The sequence below is a fragment of the Manis javanica genome, chromosome 7 (genome assembly GCF_040802235.1).
Source record: "Manis javanica isolate MJ-LG chromosome 7, MJ_LKY, whole genome shotgun sequence".
NCBI lineage: Eukaryota > Metazoa > Chordata > Mammalia > Pholidota > Manidae > Manis > Manis javanica.
Window position 1 is genome coordinate 79,309,484 of NC_133162.1, and position 17,100 is coordinate 79,326,583.

Consider the following 17,100-nt stretch of genomic DNA (forward strand, 5'->3'; position numbering starts at 1 on the left):
TTGCACAAACAAGTAGGGACCACAGACTTGAGGTAGTCTGTACTTATCCTGTACCTATGAAGTACTTGTTCCAAGTCATGGGTTAGGAAGGCAGAGGTGGAATGGAGTTGTGGTCCTGTGGTTTACTTAGGCTCTTTAGCTCTGAGCAAGTAAATTCTGTGAAATTCACTGATGCTGCTGAGTTAAACACTTAGACCAACCATTCCTGCGATGACTGTCCTGCCAGACGTTTTCAGCTGATAGGTTAAAGGGCCACTCCCTCCAGAAGCCTCTCTTGTCTGAAGACCTCTGATAACTGACCTGCTTAGGCTTCCACTTTGATGTGTCCTAATTATCTTTCTCAAACAGACCCACATAGAAACTAGATATCATCATAAACAACTGTGAAATATGGGGAAAGGTGATCAGAAACATTAAAAAAAATTAATCACGGTAAATGAGATACCTCCTTGAAGTCCATATCATCTCTTCTTGCTATATTTATACTAGGCATGGCAACTGAGTTTGCAGCTGTATTTGATGTGGTTGAAAAACTATAAAAGGTATAATCAATCTGCTAACTTAAGACAGTTTACACACTTTAACAACAATCTACTTCATGCATTCAACCAGTAAGTCAATAAAAGGTTTTAGGGGCTGAGAGTTAACTATAATTAGACCAAATTTTTAAAATAGAAAAAATAAACTACGAAGCACAGGAGAATAAATAAATGCTAAGCTATTTGCAACAGCACTGGTATGGTTCAGTTATTAGATCTAAACTTCAAGTGTAATGAGATTTCTTTCAAGCAGGTTACAAACATATAATACTCCATTCTGAGTCAACAAAACAAAGCAAAAGCTAAAGTGGCCTCACTGCTCTTTATTATTAGAAAAATGATGGAAGGCAGGTAATTGAAAACACAATTCCAGTGACACTATTTCCTGGGATTAAACATTCAACTTCAGACTAACGCTTCTGGACCTTTAGTCTATTAGAGCCACAGGACTCTGAACTCTGCCCACTGGTGGGGAAATAGTTGCAAACCATTCCTTCCCATTGGCCCTTAGAGTGTCAGAAGAACATGGTTTCTACTTGGTCCTTTGGAGGGATTTGCACACTATTTCTCACCTGTCAAATAACAAGTCTCCCCAGACACAGGCCTTAGGGCCTAGGATTAACAATGAAATTAGGAACTATAAAGGCTTTAAGATCTTTGGGACGTCAGTGGCGCATTAAGTGCTCCTTAAGAGTAATTTATCCCCCAGAAAGCTTTCTACTTTTTGACCAAAATGAAACAAACTTCGCTCAAATTAGTGAAGTTACTTCTTTGAAGGCTAGAAAAATGTTATTTCCAGCAAGCACAGCCCAAGCATATGCAGTGTTTGATTTATTAAGCACAGTTAATCCTGACTTAAGGGTAGCCTTTTATCCTATACCAGCCACATTTTATTTTTAACTCTATTAATTCCAGGGTTTCCAAATTGGTTGATACGTTAAAAAAGTCTGAGGGCCTGGGTTGTAGGCTTTCTGTAATCAAACAGCTTTTGCCCAACTAAGCTCAGGAAATTGATGAGCAAACACACTGGGTCTGAACACAGAGTTACCAAATAAGACCAATGGTCAACCTATAAAATAAAAGCAAAACAAATGTGACACCAGACATGTATTGCACAGCTTTACCCTCTTATCTTTTGGGTCCTTATGCAACTCTTGCAGAAAGGGCAAATATTACCTCTTCTAAACATGGGAAAATGCACAGAATATTTAAGTACCTTATTTGTGAGGTACAAGGCTGATTAGTGTCAGAACTAACATGTTTAGATGATGATTACTTTAGAGCAGGGATTAGCAAATATTTCTTAAAACAGCCAGAAAGTAAACATTTTAGGCTTTGAAAAAGGTAAAAAGGCTATATATCATGTTGGTACTTATATATCCATTTAATTTCTAACTATCTAAAAATGTAAAAAATTCTTAGCCTGCAGGCAGTGAACAGACAGACCCCAGAAAGACCAGTGGTTTACAGAAATAGCATTACCGACACACTGAGATGGCTTCTAGACACGATTCAACATTTTTTGCACTGTTAACCTTAGAATTTTCGTTAAATTTATTGTTTTTAAACATTGTGGTAAAATACATGTAACAAAATTTACCATATTTAAGTGTACAATGCAGTACACTTAATTATAACATATTGGCATTAAATATATTGGCATCGTTATGCTACCATCACCACCATCTCTAGGGAACTCTCATCTTGCAAAACTGAAGTTGTATCCCCATTTCAGAATAATTGCCCCCTCCCCATTGTATCCCCATTTCAGAATAATTGCCTCCTCCCCCTTGCAATCTAATGCCTACTTAAAAATTTTTTTTATTATATTGATATATATGTCTTTAATTTTTATCCAAGTCCATATACATAATTTTACGTCAAGATAGTACTAAGGATTTTAGTGATGCAGAACAGTCTGGTACACTCACCATCATCCCCCTAATTCCTAGTTTCCCAGGGCAACTACTACAATTCTTTGCTTTTTACCTTCATGTTTCTAAGTAGCATGACTATCTCACTATTTCCTTCATTTTTCACTTGTCAATATCATCTGTTGATTTCCTACTAGGAAAACTGTGCTAAGTCTTGTCAGAATTATACAAAACATGCTTATGGCAGAAAAGAATTCACTGGCTTTATATAAGTTATTTCATTTGTAAGTCCATGAAGGGAAGAGAGGTCACCTGGCATTATAGACAAAAACTGAAATTCAGACAAATTATTCTCATTCATGCAGCTGTTTAGTGACCTAATGCTAATGAAGTCAAACCCAGTCTGAGTCCAAAGCACACTGTCTTCACCATACCAAACTGCCTTTGGGATAAAGGAGAAATCAGGGAAATTTCCTAAAAGGGATAACAACAGTTGAGCTTGGTCTTAAGGATGGATTGGATTTTAAATTTGTTTGGTCATGAGATGCATAAGGAAGGTATAGAAGGCAAGCCTGGAAAGATAGGCTAGGATTAGAGCATGAAATGCAAGGATGAGACATTTAAATTGTTTTAAAGGCAGTGTGTCATCATCAAAAGTTTTTGTAGAGGGAGTATTAGAATCAGAACCACCTCTAAGGGAGATTAAGCTAGAAAGAGTAGGTAAAAGATTAGAGGTAGAAGCTTAAAGTCAAAATGATCAATGAAAAATAGTGTTACAGAAGTTCAGGGCTTGTGATAAGGGCCTGAACTCAGGAGAATTTCACTACTGATGAGATGGGGGGACAGTGGAGAAAGGTACCAACTAAAGGTGACTGGGTCACAAGAAGGCTGTTTCATGCTTCATTGTTTTTCCCTTCTGTGCTCTGCTATAGAGTGGGGTGGTATGAGTGATACTGAGCAGCACAGCAGCTAGCTTTCCTGGGCTTCCCTCATCACTGCCCCAGTCACCCACCCGTTGCAATCTCAGTTCTTCCATGCAAAACTAAGCTCACTAAAATATCTGTTGTTTCTGACTCCCTATGTGATAGTGTCCTTTTGCCAAATTCTAAAGTCTTTTGGGGTGCTGCTTTCCTGGGGGTGGTTATGGAGTATCCCAGACCCCTCTGAAAATCTTATGGAAAATTGAGAGGGTTCATAAACTCTGCCTTAACATCTCCTTGTATAAACTCTGCACCCAGCACAGATGGGTGAAAGTTTAACTCTCTGGAAGTTACAATGAACAATTTAAGGCTTATAAATAAATGGAAATACTGGCATTAGAAGGTAAGAATTAAAGTCCAGCTGAGTCAAGTGCTTTACAATGGCCCAGAAAGCTCTAGCTTCTGCATGGCTTGGTCCTTGACACTTTTCATGACTTCAGAATTCTACTGCTCTTTCCATTGCCTTTTAACTCCTACCTCAGGGCCTCTGTTCTTACTGTTACATTTATCTTAATTGTTCCTTTCAGACATCCACCTCACATGCTCCATCATCTCTTTTTGTTCAAATATCTCCTTCTCATTGAAGCCTGTGTCTTTAATTTTTATTTTTATCCAAGTCCATATACATAATTTTACATCAAGATAGTTCAAATATCTCCTTCTCATTGAAGCCTGTCTTGAAACACCTTAGTAAATACAGTTTTGCACATATGCCTTAGTCTGCTATAGGATAAACTGCTGAAACTTAGATTACTTGAGCAAAGGACCTACACATTTAAAATATTAATAACTAAGGCCAAACTGCCCTACAAAGAACTTGCTTACCTTTGCCAGTATTAAATGTCATCTACCACCACTTTTTTTAAAGCAAGCTGGTGAAAAATATTATCTTAATGTTTTATTTTGCTCTTCTTTGGCTGCTTGTCAGACCAAGCAATTTCTATTGTTTAGTGGCCATTTGTATTTTCCCCCAAAGTGCTTTGTTAAATCCTTACTTCATTTTCTCGGGTTGTTGGTTTCAGTGATTTATTGAAATAATTTATATATTATGGCAGTTAGCCCTTGGCCTATTACATATGTTGCATGCACTTTAAATTTTCGGGAAGAATGTTGAAGCCAGTAATGGAAATACAGGAGTCATCAAGGGGCTCTTTTTGGCATACAGAGTTTAATTCTACTGAAAGAAGTAGAATTCAATGGGAAGAGCTGGCTGGCATTCATTCAAACAGTACCTTTCAACAACAATCCTGATGCAAATTGCTTAATTTGAAGAACTGAATTTGTACACCCTTTGGCTTAGTTTGCTTTTATAAGATGATTTTTTATAGAATGCACTGGATTAAGAGGCCAGGGATTTTTTTGGCAAGGGGGAATGGGAGATCATATCTTTCAGTTTCTAAGGCCTTGTTTCCTTAAGTCAAGTGACCAAGTCTCTTCAACACTCCTGAGTTCAGAAATGATAGCAAACTGCAGTTGTTCTTGTGCTGGGAGAGTACAGTCATATTTTTTATGTTTTATTTTTTAAATTTTTTATAAAGGTATTATAGATATACACTCTTATGAAGGTTTCACACGAAAAAACAATGTGGTTATTACATTTACCCATATTATCAAGTCCCCACCCATACCCCAATGCAGTCACTGTCCATCAGTGTAGTAAGATGCCACAGATTCACTATTTGCCTTCTCTGTGCTACACTGTTTTCCCCATGATCTCCCATACCATGTGACAGTACAGTCATTATTAAACAGATTTTCATATGCCACAGAAAATCTATGACACTTCACACCTTCTGAAAAACATTTACATAGTTCATTAAAGAAGCATTAGATCTGAACTAAAATCATATAATCAGAATCATTCCTTTAACTTAGCCTGTTTTCTGTGTGACAATCACCCACTTTCTCATGTATTTTCTCCTTAAGATTTTTCTTTCTATTAAAGTAGCACCAACCTAAGTTGAGTCATCCTGCTTTTATTCTTAACATATTTTTTGTTTTTAATTTCTATTTTTGAAGAGTATTGGGGATTGGAGATATTTTAGGTTGGCAGGAATTAGCCATTCCCTAAATGTAAACTTCTTTTCTTAATGGTTTATGCTGGCTTCAGACTAAAGGATGCTTGAGCTCTCTTCCACTTCCAAATCCAAGAATATGGAAGTTGAAGTAATATTTGCACTCCTAACACAAAATTCATAATTCTGTGCTCTGTATGAAATTTATTCTAAGCCAGAAATCAATGAACCAGTGCTGGAATTCTGGTCAGTAAATGAATTCCCTCCTCTATGTTCCACAGTCGCAATGGAAACTAGAACCTACTTGTCTTATAACATAGAATCGATGGATATTCTTTTTTGCTTTCTCTCCTATAATTAATGTTGGAGTGGCCCAGGCTGTGCTATAAATGCTATTACTGCACAGAAATCCTTGACACAGAATGTGAGATGTGTATTTTTTCAATGTCAAGTAGTCACACTTTTCTTTTTTTTAAATATGTATGTCTTGATCTTGAGTAAGAAAACTAAAAGGGGAGTGACACAGCTAATCATCATGGAAATGCAAATCAAAACCTCAATGAGATATCACCTGACACCAGGTAGAATGGCCACTATCCAAAAGATGAGACATGACAAGCGTTGGCAAGCATGTGGAAAAAAGGGAACCCTTCTACACTGTTGGTGGGAATGTCAATTGGTGCAGCCACTGGAAAGTAGTATGGAGGTTCCTCAAAAAACTGGAAATAGAAATACCATATGACTAAGAAATACCACTTCTAGGAATTTACCCAAAGAAAACAAAATCCCAGATTTGAGAAGATACATGTACCCCTATGTTTACTGCCACATGATTTACAATGGCCAAGATATGGAAGCAACCTAAATGTCCATCAATAGATGAATGGATAAAGAAGAGGTGGTACATATACACAATAGAGTATTATTCAGCCATTAAAAAAATCCTGCCATTTGCAACAATATGGAATGGATGGATTTAGACGTTATTATGCTAAGTGAAACAAGGCAGGCAGTGTATGATGTCACTTACTTGTGAGATACAAAAACAAAGAAAAACAGAATGAACAAAGCAGCAGAAGACTAATATAGACACCGAGATGTGACTGGTGGCTGCCATGAAAGAGAGGTTGGAGTGTGTAGGAGGAGAGGGTGAGGGAGATAAAGGGGTACAATAATTCACAATCTAACATAAGTTGGTCACAGGGATAGTAGTACAGCATGGAGAACACAATGACTCTAACATCTTTCTGTGTTGACAGATAGTAACAGCACTAAAGGGGGTGCAGATTTAATATGGGTAACTGCTGAACCACTGTGTTGTGCATCTGAAATCAATATAAGGTTGTTTATAAACGATACTTCAATAAAAAGAAAGGCAAGAAAATGGGAGTGGGGGGACTGTGCTAGAGCTTTTGTGCCCATCCACTGGGCAGAAGCAGCTCCCATCTAGCCATTTGCCACCATGCATAATATAAGCTTGGTGTCTTCCATTTATTCAAAAGAAGATGGAATTTTAAAGTTTTGTGTGAAATCTCCTGTTTTTAAAAAACTTATTCTTTTGTAAACACAGTTTGGGTCAACTAAACTCTTGCTGGCTGAGGGCCACCTTTGTGCTACCAATTAGTTTTAAATTCTTTTGTCTGACCCTAAAGATTTTCAGTGTAAAGTATTTTTAGGTTTTTAAGGTTTTTTCTATGCCAAAGTAAGAGTAGCATGGACATAAAAGGTATTTCTGTCTGCACCTGGGAGCTCTGTTTATGTGTGTACACATATGCATGTGTTGCAAAATGTACTGTGAGCTCTTTGGAATAAAATTCCAAATCCAATCTACTTTCACTACAGAAAAAGCCTCTTACTCTCAGATATCAGGAAATCTTGGATTTTATAATCCTGTTGAGATTTCTCTTTCATAAAAATTAAGCAAAAATGCTACCTGGTATTTGTGATGTTACTAAAAAACAGAATTAGTTAATCAAGTATTTAATGCATAAATAAAGTTTATTGCATAATATGCATAATTCAGCAATTAATTTATAATAAAGCAATCAAACTAAAGTACTTTTCAGAGGTATGAATACAGAACATATGTGGTGTAATTAAGCTATTTAAAACAGAAATGTGATGAAAAATTTTAGACTGTCACTAGTTACGTGACCTTTTCTAAGAAGTCATCTTAATACTATGCTCATCAATAAAACTGGGGTCTGATGATCATCACTTCATACTTTCAAATAAAGCAAGTTATATTAAGTGCTTATAGCTGAGGGTATAGTCATAACTTAGTGAATGTTAATTTCTTCCTCATCTTACAGGAGAATTTGATATTTGATCTTCACCAGATCATTTTGGCTCAACTCTTAGGGTTTTACTTTTCAAACCTGAATGGTATTTCGTTCACTCATATTCATAACAGCATTATTCACAGTAGCCAAAGTTGAAAGCAGCCCAAGTGTCCACTGGCAGACGAATGGATAAAAAAATTGTGGTATATATGTATAACACAGAATTTTCAGCCTTAAAAAGGGAATTCTGATATATGCTACCACATAGATGAACCCTGGAGACATTATGCTAGGTGAAATAAGCCAGCACAAAGACAAACACTATGGGATTCCACTAACATGAGGTACTTAAAGTAGTCAAACTAATAGAGATGGTAAGTAGATGGTAAGGGGCTGGAGGAAGGAGGAAATGGATGCCTGCTGTTTAATAGGTACACAGTTTCAGTTTTGCAAGATGAAGCAAAGTTCTTGAGATGGATGGTGGTGATGGCTGCACAATAATATAAATACACTTAACATCGCTGAACTGTACACTTAAAAAGTGGTTCAGAAGATTAATTTTGTGTATTTTACTAAGTAAGAAAAAGTCAAAACAAAACCCAAAACAATGATAAGGTTTCAGAGAACATTAGGTTATACTGCAAAAAATGAATAAAGTTTTCTTTGAAACATGGATAAAAAGCATACTTCAAATGTAGTAAGAGATAGCTTTTCACTCAGCAGTGCCTACCTGGACATTTATACAACATGCCTGTCAGGGTACCAGCTGCTACTGTGTTGAGGTCATCTTCTGCACCTCGTGTTTTCTCAATGACAACACCAAATGCGCTATAGAGCAAAGCTACAGGGGAAATGCAACTGATCAGTAATAAAAAAGTGACTGATAGTCAATATGATAATTATATTTAAGACAAATGTATCCTACAGATAGCATTCTATTAAGTATTCAAAGATATATAAAGAATGATCACCAGAGCAGTATGTCATAGCAAAAGCCTGGCAAAAAATTAAATGCCCACCCATCAAATGGGGACTAATCCACAAAGTCATTATATTACTTCCCATATAATGGATTACTATGTATACTCTTGAAACAAAAAGCAGAAAGAGCTACGCTACTTTAACTAATAATGTAAAAGGTACATGGGCACAACTCTGGATATACAAAGAAAATTTCTGGAAAGATCGGAAGAAACATTAATAGTGACTATGGAAAGTACCACTGAAGAGTCCCAGGAAGAATATATTCCTTCCATTTTTACCTGTTTATTTTATTCATAATAGCTGTATTTTGGATTTAGAAACAAAAACCAAACCACATGATTTTTCTACTGTAAGAAAAATGTAACTTACAAATTTGAGGTTTGGTTCCAGGACATGTAAAAACTGTTAATAGTTAGCACTATTTAGTTTTAACAAGATCTTTCCCCAAACTACCCTTCTCCTATCCCTGTAAAGAATCGTGCTAGCCATGAATGCATTAATCCTGTTCCTTACCCTTTCTTAAAATTAGTGAGATTTGACCCCTCAACATTATTCCAAATTCAAACTCATAACTTCCCTGTTGTGATGTTTTTACACTTCAGTAAAGGCTCTTCTGTTTCAACATATTACTGAAGGTTTCCTGGAACATGAAACTTGCAGTGTTAAAACTGAGAAAGTCCTGGGCAGACCAGGATGGCTGATTACTCCAGGTATATAAGCAATCAAACAAAACAAAAGAGGGTGACTGTGTATGGGGATGGGGAAGGGGCATGAGCAGCATATGGAATCAGCCATTTACTAGGATCCCAAATGTGAATATGAATTTACAGTGTGAAAATGTACTGCTTTCAAATCCCATGACAAGGCTAGGATCTGACTGTTCCAATGGAGACTTTTTCTATCTTTTCAGTGAGATGCCAACATTTCCCTTACTGAATCTGGCACAATTAAAATACTTGCAGACTTTCAACTAAGTTACAAAGAAAACCTTGGATGTTATGGCATTAATGCCACAAGCAGTCATGAGTAATCAGAAGTCATGAGTAATCAGAAGTCAATAGTATGAATCATGAACAGTTGGTATGAAAACATTTGGTCCTAAGTACCTTAAATTGACCCCTTAGAACTGCAAATGTTTTCACTGTCTACAAAGGCCCTATAGCAATTCTGGTAATTAAGTCTGGGAAATGTACTCATGTAAAAGGAGTGCTAAATGAGCTATTAGAAAAACATAGCAAAAGGGCTGGATTAATCTATCATATCTTACTACAGGACCTTGAACCTTTCTTAACACACAAAGCCATATGTCTTGGACCTGAATTATGTGGATTTCATTTGGTTAAAAGATGATTTTATTTATTATACTCCTTAGGAGACTATGTAGTATTTAAAAGGTCTAAAACATTCTGAAATGTTATTCACAATGTTATTTGCACCTGGGATTATTTTTTTAGGTATTCATGGTTTTTTCCTAAGCAGTTACCTACCCTACTCAGCAAAGTAGATTTAATCATAGTTTTAGTATCCTAGGACCAGAATTTTAGTTGATCAAATTGTTCATGATACATGCACATTTCTTCCTTGCATTGATTATTTATTATCAAGTGAGATCTCTACTTACCCAGAGAACCTAGAGTATTAGCCCAAAGTGCCCCTTGCCTAGTCACCATATTCAAAATCCTACCAGGGCAGAAAGAAAAAGAATCTGTATTTAGAGTCATTATTCCTCTAGTAATTTGAAAAACCGTAATTATAGCTGTTTAAAATGTATAAATCCAACAAAGTTTTCTTAACTTTAAAACTTATCTTAATACCTTAGAATTCATTAAGGATGGCTTTTACTTTATGTAAACATAAATGAAGGTTAGGTTAAAACCTCCCAAATTTTTAAGGAATGAGTAAGGAAAATACTCATTATTAAATACATAAAGACTGAAAGACAGCCTGCAATGTATTTCATAAACGTTACAGAAACTGATCTATGTAAAACATGGGGTATATACTTACAATATTAAGTAGAATCAAAGCATGGAATGTTATAGAATACAAAGCAGAATTGAAGTAAATACTCAAAAGAAGGAAAAAGCTGTCTAGAATACAGAGCAATCACCCTATGTCTGCTCCCAGACTAGAACTAAGCAGTCAAAGTGAATGCTTAGCACACTCTCAAGGAAGCACAGTTCTGCCTTATACCGTGCCTGATGCCACCAGAACAGTGACAGAGGCAACTGGAGGAAAAAGACAGGACATTCCTCTCCCAGCAGTGTAACACCATCACAGGAATGGTTCTGTCCGGACAGCTGACTACTGCTGGAACTCATGGAATTATAATAGCAAATAGTAAAATAACTCATTTAAATTAATGCTCAATAGTAAAAAATACTTGTACTACTAAAAGATTGTTTACAAAAATTAGTAGTGATGATGGAGCAATGTATTGTTTCTAATTAATTATGTTACATACCAATATATTTTAAGTTCAGCACATTGTTTCTTCATTTGTAACAAGCCTTAAAAACTACTAATTTTCATTATTGTATTGCTGGTAGCACCGTAATTTGATTAAATTCTTTGGGGCGGATTGATTCAAGACAGCGGCGTGAGAAGTGAGACAGAGAAGTCCTCCCAAAACCACTATAATATGAAAATATAGTTAATACAACTAATTCTAAAAGAGCAACAGGGAAGAAGGATGCACTAGACTTCATACACTTGGAGAAGAGAGTAGATCTCACAAAACAGGGTAATAACTTACTAAAGCCTTGATCTGGCAGGACCCAAACCCTTCCCCACCCCAGCTCACCTGCAGGAGGAAGAGAAACAGTGCGGGTAGTGGGTGAAAGCCTAGGACTGCTGAACAACCAGCCCTGGAGATCTGATTTGGGAGCACAGATCTACATTGCATGGTGGTCTGGAGATTAGTGGAGTTAGAAACCTAGGACAGGTAGAGTGCTTGAAGAGACTGAGCTTCCAGTCATTTGTGGACGGGGGCCCACATCTGGCCGCGCAGGGACAAAGGAAAGGTGGGTGGTCTGAGAGGCTTCCTAGCAGCAAGAGGGCTGCTGAAGAGGTGAGGTTTGCAGAGCTTGCTGCATGGGAGAAGGGATAAGTGAACAAGGTTTTCTGGGTGCATTCTGCCCAGCAGGCTGGGAACTTTCAGGGGCTTCAGGCACTCTATCCCCGTGGCTGTCTACTTAGCTCCAAGGCCCCCCACTGTGATATGCAACCCACTGTCTCGCAAACCAGCACTCACTGCCCCTGGTGTCAGGCCAGCCAGACGGAGGCCCCACCTATGACAGCTACAGACGCAAGGCACAAAGGCTTACACCTGTGTGCTAACCCCACTGGCTCTGACAGTGGAGAGAGGCACTGCAGCTGGGAAGTAGGAAACACCTCTTTATTCCCCCCAGGCACTAGAGTCACTCCCCTGTGACCCCTGACCTCACTCTAGGGGCTGAGCAGCTCTAGAGACTAGAGTTCTGAGCACTAGAGGGTGCCACATAGAAACATGAAATGTCAAAGGAACCTGGTTCAGACCCAAATCTCAAAAACCTGAGAAAAAGGACCAAATGAAACAACTCACCAATCTTCCTGAGAGTTCAAAATAAAAATCACAAACATGCTCATGGAAGTATAGAAAAATATTCAAGAACTCAGGGACAAATTTAGGACGGAGATTCAATCATTAAGAAATTCCGTATCTGAAATGCAACATACAATGGAGGGACTTAAAAGCAGATTAGATATAGTAGAAGAGACAGTAAATGGAATAGAAATTAGAGAAGAGGAATACAAAGGAGCTGAGGCACAGAGAGAAAAAAGGATCTCTAAGAAAGAAAGAATATTGAGAGAACTATGTGACCAATCCAAATGGAACAATATTTGCATTATAGGGGTACCAGAAGAAGAAGAAGAGAGAAAAAAGGGATAGAAAGTGTCTTTGAGGAAGTAATTACTGAAAACTTCCCCCAATCTGAGGAAGGAGATAGTCTCTCAGGCCATGGAGGTACACAGATCTCCCAACACAAGGGACCCAAGGAAGACAACACCAAGACATATAGTAACTAGAACTGCAAAGATCAAGCATAAGGACAGACTATTAAAAGCAGCCAGAGAGAGAAATAAGCTCACATACAAAGGAAGGCCCATCAGGCTATCATCAGACTTCTCAACAGAAACCTTATAGGCCAGAAGGGAGTGGCATGATATACTTAATGCAATGAAACAGAAGGGCTTCAATCCGAGAATACTCTACCTGGCACGGTTATCATTTAAATTTGAAGGAGGGATTAAACAATTTTCAGATAAGCAAAAGGTGAAAGAATTTACCACCCACAAACCACCTCTACAGTGCATTTTGGAGTGACTGCTATTGATGGAATGTTCCTAAGGTTTAATAGCAGTCACCAGAGGAAATAAAACCACAGCAAAATAGAACAATTAATTACTAAGTAGATGCAAAATTAAATCAGCTACCCCCAAAGTCAATCAAGGGATAGACAAAGAGTAAAGAGTATGATATGTAATATATAAAAAACAGAGGAGGAAGAAAAAGGAGGAAAAAAAAAGAACCTTTAGGTTGTCTTTGTAATAGCATACCAAGTTAGACTATTAAATAAGGGAATTACCCTTGAACACTTGGTAACCATGAATCTAAAGCCTGTAATGGCAATAAGTACAAAGCTATCAATAATCACCCTAAATGTAAATTGCCTGAATGCACCAATCAAAAGACACAGAGTCACTGATTGGATAAAAAAAGACTTCTCTATATGCTGCCTACAAGAGACTCACTTCAAACCCAAAGACATACACAGACTGAAAGTGAAGGGATGGAAAAAGATATTTCATGCAACTAATAGGGAGAAAAAAGCAGGAGTTACAGTACTTGTATCAGGAAAAAAAGACTTCAAAACAAAGAAGGACATTACATAATGATAAAGGGGTCAGTCCAACAAGAGGATATAATATAACTTATAAATATCTATGCACCTAACACAGGATCACCTTCATATGTGAAACAAATACTAAGAAAATTAAAGGGGGAAAGAAGGAGGGACATAATAAAGATTAGAGCAGAAATAAATAAAATTGAAAAGAATAAAACAAAAGAAAGAATCAATGAGAGCAGCAGTTGGTTCTTAAAATAAACAATAGTAAAACGCCTAGGCAGACTTATCAAGAAAAAAAGAGTCCGCACATAAACAGAATCAGAAGTGAGAAAGGAAAAATCAGTACGGACACCACAGAAATACAAAGAATTATGATAGAATACTATGAAAAATTATATGGTTACAAACCAGATAACCTAGAAGAAATGGACAACTTTATAGAAAAATACAACCTTCCAAGGCCGACCCAGAAAGAAACAGAAAATCTGAATAGATGAATTACCAACAAGGAAATTGAACCAGTAATCAAAAAACTACCTAAGAACAAAATCCCTGGGGCAGATGGTATCACTGCTGAATTTTATCAAACATTTAGTGAAGACCGAATATCCATTCTCCTTGAAGTTTTCCAAAAAGTAGAAGAGGAGGGAATACTCCCAAACTCATTCTATGAGGCCAGCATCACTCTAATACCAAAACCAGGCACAGACACCACAAAAAAAAGATTACAAACCATTATCCCTGATGAACATAGACTCAAAAATACTCAACAAAATATTAGCAAACCAAATTCAAAAATACATCAAGAGAATCATACACCATGACCAAGTGGAATTTATCCTAGGGATGCAAGGATGGTACAACATTCGAAAATCCATCAACATCATCCACCACATCAACAAGAAGGACAAAAACCACATGATCACCTCCATAGATGCTGAAAAAGCATTCGACAAAATTCAACATCCATTCATGATAAAAACTCTCAACAAAATGTATATAGAGGGCAAGTAAGTACCTCAACATAATAAAGGCCATATATGACAAACCCAAAGCCAACCATTGGTTGAACAGCGAGAAGCTGAAAGCTTTTCCCTTTAAGATGGAGAACAAGGATGCCCACTCTCCCTGTTTTTATTCAGCATAGTTCTGGAGGTCCTAGCCACAGCAATCACACAACACAAAGAAATAAAAGGCATCCAGGTTGGTAAGGAAGAAGACAAACTCTCCCTGTTTGCAGATGACATGATATTGTATATAAAAAACCCTAAAGAATCTACTCCAAAACTACTGGATCTAATATCTGAATTCAGCAAAGTTGCAAGTTACAAAATTAAAACACAGAAATCTGTTGCTTTCCTATACACTAATGAAGACTAGCAGAAAGAGAAATCGGGAATACAATTCCATTCACAATTGCATCGAAAAGAATAAAATACCTAGGAATAAACCTAACCAAGGAAGTGAAAGACCTATATACTCTGAACACTACAAGACACTCATGAGAGAAATTAGATACCAATAAATGTAAACACATACCGTACTCATGGACAGGAAGAATCAATATTGTCAAAATGGGCATCCTACCTAAAGCAATCTACAGATTCAATGCAATCCCTATCAAAATATCAATAGCATTCTTCAATGAACTAGCACAAATAGTTCTAAAATTCATATGGACCCACAAAAGACCCCAAATAGAGAGAGGCGCTCAAGATGGCACTGTGTCTAAGGTGCCAGAAATCTCCTCCCAAAACCATATGCATTTCGAAAATACAGCAAATACAACTATTCCCAAAAGAGAGACAAGACAATAAAGTACAACAGCCAGGCTACACCTACATCTGTGAGAATGCAGCATCTCACAAAAAGGGTAAGTTACAAAGCTGTGACCCTGCAGGACCGAGCACTTCTGGGAACCAGCTCACTGGCGGGAGAAAAAGAATCAGAGTGTGGAGGGAATGGAAGCACAGAACTGCTAAATAACCAGCCCTAGTAATCTGCACTGGGAGCACAGACACACATTGCATGGTGGACTGGATATCAGAAGAAACAGAAAAGTAAAATCCAAGACAGAGACTGTGAGTGGGTCTCCACACTCGGTTCCCCTGGGACAAAAGAAAAGTGGGCGCTTTACAAGTCTTAAAAGGTAAAAGAGTTTAACAGGTGGACAAAATTGTGACGGAACACTCAGCTGAGTAGGTTGGAACCTTAAGGGTACTTCAGGAGCCCTAACTGCCTGGGTGGCAACGCAGCTCCGAAGCCCCTCATGGCAATAAGCAGCGTGCTGTTCATTCCTCCCCGCAGGCACTGCAAGCAAACTGGATGACCCACCATTTGTGTGGAGCAGTGGGGGAGCAGCCTTGCGCACAGCAACCACAGAGTCTTCTTCTAGCATGCAGGAAACCGGGCCAAAGTGGCTGCTGCCTAAGTGAGGCTGCCCAGCACAGGTAGAGGAAGCTGTCGCAAGGTCTGGAAGGCACAAAAGGGAGCCGTTCTCACAGGAGAACACATCCCACTCATCTGCGACCCCTGCCAGTGCCCTAGGATATCCTGAGGGCCGCCCTGCCCACGGCAGCTGAGGGGATTAACCCAGGGACAGCTTCCTGTGTGTTGGTAACATGCACAGGCAGCGGAGAAGAGCAAGGCAACGAGTAAGGAGGAAGGAACTTGTTCTCCCAGCTGACACATGTGCCACTTGCCAGTGGTCACTTCTATTGCCACAATAAGGCAGAAGAACCTAGTCCAGTCCAAAATCACTCAAACAACGTCAGAGAGAGGGCCTGGCAAGACAGATATAACCAATCTTCCTGAAAAACAATTCAAAATAAAAGTCATAACCATGCTGATGGGGCTGCAGAGAAATATGCAAGAGCTAAGGGATGAAGTCCGGAAGGAGATAACAGAAATGAAACAATCAATAAGAAAGCCTTAAGAGCAGACTGGAGGGGTGCAAGAGACTGTTAATGGAATAGATATCAGAGAACAGGAATACAGAAAAGCTGAGGCAGAGAGAGATAAAAGGATCTCAAGGAATGAAAGAATATGAAGAGAAATGTGTGACCAATCCAAACAGAACGATATTTGCATTATAGGGGTACCAGAAGAAGAGAGAGAAAAAGGTATAGAAAGTGTCTTTGAAGAAATAATTGCTGAAAATTTCCCTAAGCTGGGGAAGGAAATAGTCTCTCAGAACATTTGAGCCCACAGATCTCCCAACACAGGGACCCAAGGAGGACAACACCAAGACATACAATAATTAAAATGGCAAAGATCAAGACAAGATCAGGGTATTAAAGGCAGCCAGAGAAAGAAAAAAGATCACATATAAAGGAAAACTCATCAGGTTGTCATCAGACTTCTCAACAGAAACCTTACAGGGAAGAAGAGAATGGCATGACATATTTAATGCAATAAAACAGAAGGGACTTGAACCAAGAATACTGTATCCAGCACAATTATCATTTAAATTTGAAGGAGGGATTAAACAATTTTGAGATAAGCAAAAGTTGAAGGAACTTGCCTCACACAAAC

The 17,100-nt window shown here is 38.0% G+C and overlaps 1 protein-coding gene and 1 non-coding gene across 2 annotated transcripts in view; both read right to left on the reverse strand.

The window, feature by feature from the left end:
- LOC108392432 (mitochondrial import inner membrane translocase subunit Tim23) overlaps positions 1–17,100 on the reverse strand; it is a 39,904-nt gene that overhangs the window by 1,707 nt on the left and 21,097 nt on the right. Inside the window, exons 5-6 of the mRNA XM_017652664.2 lie at positions 10,296–10,354; positions 8,421–8,531 (exon numbers count right to left, since the gene is read on the reverse strand). Coding sequence (XP_017508153.1) covers positions 8,421–8,531; positions 10,296–10,354 — 170 coding nt within the window. The remainder of the gene's footprint in view (positions 1–8,420; positions 8,532–10,295; positions 10,355–17,100) is intronic.
- Positions 10,787–10,989, reverse strand: LOC118968589 (small nucleolar RNA SNORA74). Its single transcript, XR_005056322.1, has one exon. It is a non-coding gene; the product is annotated as a small nucleolar RNA SNORA74 (small nucleolar RNA).